We start from the raw sequence: 6,691 nt of genomic DNA on the forward strand, positions 1-6,691 counted from the left end.
GAGCCTGCAACCAAGGTACGTGTCCTTGACCAGAATCGAACCCAGGAACCTTTGGTTTGCAGGCCGATGCTCTACCCACTGAGCCAAACCAGCTAGGGCTCAACCCCATAAACTTTAAACATTATCCACTTACCCCTCAAAATCTGATGACACTTTCCTTCCAGTCTTTCAGAAGTCCTGCTTGGTGACTAAGGTTATTGATAAGTTAGGAGCTCCTTTCCCAAGTGTTTAATTTGTATATAGATACCTCTCCATAATGATAATGGAGAGGACTTCAGCTGGGTGGGAAGCCAGTGGGGATCTTTTGACCCCTGAACAAACTTGGGAAAGAGGATAATTTAGTCCCTCTGAGCCTTAGCACTCAGTTTAGGATGCTAGAAAGGAGGTAGAGGGAGTTGCTTAAACCCAGCTTCTGTGGGGGGATATGGGGGAACAAGGGGTGTGCTTGCAAAGTAAATGCTTAGCACCCAGATCTTAGGACAAACAGCAATCCTATCTTCTCAGAACATGAATAGCTCTTTTTTTTTTTTTAATTTTAAATATATTTTATTGATTTTTTACAGAGAGGAAGGGAGAGGGATAGAGAGTTAGAAACATCGATGAGAGAGAAACATCCATCAGCTGCCTCCTGCACACTCCCTACTGGGGATGTGCCCGCAACCAAGGTACATGCCCTTGACCAGAATCGAACCTGGGATCCTTGAGTCCGCAGGCTGACGCTCTATCCACTGAGCCAAACCGGTCAGGGCATGAATAGCTCTTCATTCATGCCTTGTCAAGGGACTTGGGCCCAGGGTATATTTCAGGATTACCCGGGCCAGGGAACTTCCAAAAATGAGCCTGGAGAAAACCATGAAAGGCTTTGCATGGGTCCAGGTGGGATGGAGGACAGTACTGTTCCCTTCATTCCAGAGTATGGGGGCAGTGATGGGTAGAATGAGTGTGGGTATGTATGAGTTTCTCAGAGGTGTAAGGCCTGAAGGCTCTGGGTATTCACTGCATCACTTCCAGTCCAAGTGTCTAGATTGGTCAGAGCAGAAAATTGACAGGTATTCATTTTAGTACCTTCAGTTTCCAGACCTGTGCTAAGAATGGAATCAAACCACTGTACTCAGGGAAAGACCTGGGACTCCACTTCTGGGATGCTCTGGAATCCTTTGGGATATCCACAGTGTACCACATGGGGTAGTGACAGTTGGGGATCACTATGTAGGGGGTATCCTTTCTTTTGCTCCTGCTTGGTGCAGGGAGGGGTGTCTCTGGGCAGGTGGTAATAATACTAAGAACAGAGTTTTCCAGTTCTGAAGGATGTTGAGGTAGGAGGGCCAAAGTCCACTTCTCTACTTTCTAACCTGGTGATTGGAAGGATGCTTGTTACTGGGGAGTGATAGGATCTAGATGACTTACTTCCTCTTTCTTAATGAGTTTCCTGGCCTTGTTTGCTGGGATGGGGGTAAGCATGACCCTGAGTTCCGAGAAAAGGGTTAGGTCTGAGGAAATCTGAACCTTGAGTACAGTAAAGGGAGCAGTGCCACTGCAGGCAGTGGTTGGAAGTCAGGAAGTGAGGAACTTGGATCAGGACTGTTCACCATGAAGAGGTGGGTATCTGCTTGTGTATCACTTTGGCCATAGGCCACAGAAGAGAGGATCTGGACTCTAGGAGCAAATCTGGCTTCAGAACTGGATGTGGTGGAGTAGAGTGGATACTCAAGCCAGGCCAGGATTTTTTTTTAATCCTCACCCAAGGATATGTTTTATTAATTTCACAGAGGGGGGACGAGGGGAGGGAGAAACATCAATGTGAGAGGAAAACATCCGCTGCCTCCTGTATGGCAGCACAGGTCTGGAAACACAAGATACTAAATGAATGTAGGGATCAAACCTGCAACCTTTATTTGTACGAGGCAATGCTCCAACCAGCTGAGCCACCCGGTCAGGGAACTAGATATTTTCTTTTTAGGTATTGCTATGCATTCATTCATCCAAGAATGATGTGTTACTTCCCTCTCCATTCTCCCCTCTGGCTGTTTTAGCCAGGGAGGTATCATCCCATAAATGCAAGATCTGGCATAGGCAAAAACAAGATGCCCCATTGCTTGTTTTGCCGGTCGGGACTCACAGACTATTTATTAACAGTCTGTTTAAAATAAACATAAAAAAACATTTTAAAAGCAGTACCTTGCCCTGGCCGGCTTGGCTCAGTGGATGGAGTGTCGGCCTGCGGACTGGGGGGTCCTGGGTTCGATTCCGGCCAAGGGCACATGCCTGAGTTGCGGGCTCAATCCCCAGTGGGGGGCGTGCGGGAGGCAGCCGATCGATGGTTCTCTCCCATCATTGATGTTTCTATCTCTCTCTCTCATTCTCCTGCCCCTTACTGGGGATAGAGCCCACAACCCAGGCATGTGCCCTGACAGGGAATCGAACAGTGACCTCCTGATTCATGGGTCGACACCCAACCACTGAACCACACCAGCTGGGCATAGCACTCATCTTTGATGAATGAATAAACATTGTCCTTAACCAAGCTGGGCACGGTGGGTACCCCATGAATTTTGGAAATCAGGGGGCTGAGGTAGAATTTCTTCTAGTTGCCAACAGAGACACCTTTGAGGGTAGAGACCTTTCTAGGAGTGGTTCTCTGATTAAGTTGTGCATCCAGTCAGGGCTGGGCCAGAACCATCTCACCTTTCTCTGTCCTTCAGGTTCCTCCTAATTTGATCCAAGGAGAAAGTGCCTTATTGCGCTGCCCTCTTTTGGTGATATTGTTGTCTTAGTTTTTGTCCTTTCCTTTCCCACTACCACTCTCTTCACTTCACCCCCACTTCCCTTTCTGCTTCGGATTCCAAACAAAGCCTCAGACTGGGTAATAGTCTTCCTCCTTCATGACACCATTCCAATCAGCTGATACACATAGTACAGTATGCACTGTTACCCCATTGCTCAAAAACTTTCAGTGGGTTCCCACTGCCTCATTCTGACATTCAAGGCTCTCCATAACCAGCTCGTACTTCTCTCTCCTACTACCTCTACTCTCCTGGCTAAATCCCATTTTCTAGCCAAACTGGTCCATTCATTTCCCCCAAATATCTGGCCCTCTGCCTTTATCCTCTTTCTCTCTTGTTTAAAAATACCACTTTCCTTTAAAGTCTTCAGAGCTGCCTATGATCTAATCACAAGGACTTTTCCCCCCCTGGTCTGGCTCCTTTAGCTTTGTTAGCACAGCTCATTCAACACCTCCCACACATTCCCTTCTATTGCTATGCAGTCATGTGCCGCTTAATAGACTATATGGTGTAGCCTATTGCTCCTAGGCTACAAGCCTGTACAGTATGTTGCTGTACAGAACAATACAAAACTAAATCAAGTACAAGAGAATGTAATGCAATAAGAAAAACCACAGTAACCAGATGTTTGAGGCTGCTATTGGTGTAACAGCATACTGTTTTACACAAGCTTTTATTATAAGTAGAAAGAGCACAATCTAAAATAATGGTAGCCCTAGATGGTTTGGCTCAGTGGATATAGCATTGGCCTGTGGACTGAAGGGTCCTGGGTTCAATTCTGGTCAAGGGGACATGCCTGGTTGTGGGCTCGATCCCCATTGTGTGGTGTACAGGAGGCAGCTGATCAATGATTCTCATTGATGTTTCTATCTCTCCCTCTCCCTTCCTCTCTGAAATCAAGAATATATTTGAAAAATAAAAATAATGGTAAAAAGTATAGTGTAGTAAATACATTATCCAGTAACATTTATTATCATTATCAAGTATGTACCGTACATAATTGTCTGTGCTCTACTTTTATATGCCTGGAAGTACAGGCGACTTGTTTACATCAGCATCACCACAAACACAAGTAAAGCACTGGACTATGACATTAGGACAGCTGCCATATCTATGACATCACTAGGCTGTAGAAATTATAATCTTACAGGACCACCATTGAATATGCAGTCGGTTGTTGACTGAAACATCATTATGTAACGCAGGACCATATGTTGTTAATTCATTTAATATTTAATTTAAAAATTTTTATAACAGTAATTTTTATTGTAAAACATCCAAACAGTATATAAATGTATAGTGCAACATGTGGAACCTGTTCCCCTCTACTCTTCTCCCATCCCCAAAGGGAATATACTTATAGTTCCTTTTCTAAATATACTATACATATTTGGAGAAAGGTTAAAATATAAAGGGGCTCATCACATCCATTACTCTTGCATTTAAAAACCTAATGTATACATTTGCTTGAGATTTTCCATATTAGTATAGTTAGGTCTTTGTTTTTGGTGTTTTTTTTTTCTTTTTAGTATTGTATGTATAGTTACTCAAAATAAAACATTTGTGTAGAGTCTTTATGGAGGGTATTGTTCAGTTAGTATGTAGGGGACTCCAGACATGGTCACAGTCTTGTCCTTGCCATCAGTGTGCTGATTCTTTAGAGCAGGGGGCCTCAAACTACAGCCCGCGGGCCACATGCAAATACAAATATTGTATTTGTTCCCGTTTTGTTTTTTCACTTCAAAATAAGATATGTGCAGTGTGCATAGGAATTTGTCCATAGTTTTTTTTTAAACTATAGTCCGGCCCTCCAACGGTCTGAGGGACAGTGAACTGGCCTCCTGTTTAAAAAGTTTGAGGACCCCTGCTTTAGAGGAGGGAGGCATCCTTCCTATATAATAAAGGCTAATATGCAAATCCAACCAGACGGCGGAACGACTGCTACTCAGCCAGAAGCCAGGCTCACGGCTGGCGAGTGTAGCCTCCGCGGCAGTCGGACATCCTCCGAGGGCTCCTGGACTGCGAGAGGTCACAGGCCCAGCTGAGGGACTCTCCCCGTCCCAGTGCACGAATTTCAGACACTGGGCCTCTAGTACACAAATTACCACAACACAAGGAAAAGTAATGTCCCTGAGTGTATGCCTGAAGTTCAGAAATAAGCCACTTCTAGCTCGGAATCAGTGATATTTGAGTTTGGTCTAAAGCAGTGGTTCTCAACCTTTTTGTGGCCATGCCCCACCTAAGCATCTCTAAAATCCTGATGCCCCCCCTCCCCCGTGACATATAATTGTTATTCAAAAAGTGAACTCCTGTTTATGTGGAAGAAGCCTAAAAGGCCATTAACTTGGTCTAAACAAGCATCCAAAGAACATGGCATCCATGAAAGAGAAAAATAAAAGAACAAAAGGACAGTTGAAGTAGTGAGGAAGAAATCACTAAGTAGTAGTTAAAAAAAAAAATGTGAAGTGATATGAAAAATAGCAGAGTTTCGAAACAATAGAGAACTGAAATGCATAAATATGTCACATTTATATACTGTATATGAGGCCCCTAGAACCATAAGAAATGCAAAAAATTCAGTTAATAACTCAAATTGCCCCCCTTAAAAATCAAATTGCCCCCCTGTGGGGCATGTGCCCCATGTTGGGAACTGCTGGTCTAAAGTGAGCCTGACAGGTGAAGGAAGAGCCTAGCATGAGACTGGGCAGAGATGAAAACACTTGCAGGATCACCTGATGTCAGACCTCCAAAAATTCCAACTGGAAGGGGGGAGGTGGGAGAGGGATGCTGCCTCTGACAACTGCTGGGGAGGGATGGGCCAGCCAGACACTGCCAGGATAGGTGTGAGGAGCTGTGTGTGGTTGGCAAAATCAGAAAGCAAACAAGCTGGACTCGGGCAGTCTTGGGTTTGAATTCTGCCCCTGTCGCCACCAAGCTAGATGACCTTGGGCAAATTAACCTGGGCACCCAGTTTCTCATCTGTAAAATGGAAACCATTCTGGCTACCTTTCGGGGTGGTTTTGAGGATTACAGACGAGTGCCTGCCACACAGGTTAATAATGGGTGTTGTGTGTCCCAGGCCCTCACTGCGGGACAGTACGCGAACTGACCAACCGGTTCAGAATCCAAACCTCTGTTCTTAGAGGGTAGGGAGGGCTCCCCGTGGCCTCCGCCCCCAGGAGGCGGGGACAAGGTGGAGGATGGGCGGCAGGAGGAGGGGCTGGTGTGTCTCCACCCGCCCCGTCCTGTCCGTCCAGCCTGGGCGCTGAGAGAACCGCTCTTCTAGCCGCCGCCACACCGGCAGCCGGTCCTGGGGTCCTGCGCCTGGCACCGTGTGGAGTCATGACCCTGCGCCCGCCACGACTCCCGCTCTGTCTGCTGCCGCTGCTGCTGCTGCTCAGCGGGGCGGCGTCCCAGGCTGACACGGGGTTCGAAACCGAAAGTCCTGTCCGAGCCCTCCAAGTGGAGACCCTGGTGAGGAGGTGGTCCCTGTCCGGTCCGCGGTCCGCGGGGCAGGTCTTGAGCGCGAATACAGGTCTAAGAGAACCTGCGAGCCGGGAGGAGAAGTGCGGGGGCTACTGAGTTGGGGGTGTGGGGTTTAGGGGCAAGAACGGGATCTTTGGAGGACCCTCCATGACTCCTGCAGTCCGATCATAGGTGGAGCCCCCCGAACCGTGTGCGGAGTCTGCTGCCTTTGGAGACACGCTTCACATACACTACACGGTGAGGGGTGTGGGGGGCCCAGGCGGAGCCTGGGAGGGGGCGGCGCCCGGATGAAACACGTCAGCTTTGGCTTGGACACGTGGCGAGTGGTTCGGGGAGTCGCTGGGCTCTGGGGTCTTCGCGCACGTGGCGGGTGGAGGGTGGGGGAAGGTTCCTCTTCCTGCCCATTTCCCCTCCCTGCTTTC

General features: G+C 47.5%; 1 protein-coding gene across 1 annotated transcript in view; it reads left to right on the forward strand.

Moving 5' to 3' along the window:
* Window positions 1-5,969: 5,969 nt before the first annotated feature.
* FKBP11 (FK506 binding protein 11, 19 kDa) overlaps window positions 5,970-6,691 on the forward strand; it is a 3,624-nt gene continuing 2,902 nt past the window's right edge. Inside the window, exons 1-2 of the mRNA XM_005877352.2 lie at window positions 5,970-6,257; window positions 6,441-6,506. Coding sequence (XP_005877414.1) covers window positions 6,126-6,257; window positions 6,441-6,506 — 198 coding nt within the window. The 5' untranslated portion in view covers window positions 5,970-6,125. The remainder of the gene's footprint in view (window positions 6,258-6,440; window positions 6,507-6,691) is intronic.

Source organism: Myotis brandtii, unplaced genomic scaffold (genome assembly GCF_000412655.1).
Source record: "Myotis brandtii unplaced genomic scaffold, ASM41265v1 scaffold517, whole genome shotgun sequence".
Taxonomy (NCBI): domain Eukaryota; kingdom Metazoa; phylum Chordata; class Mammalia; order Chiroptera; family Vespertilionidae; genus Myotis; species Myotis brandtii.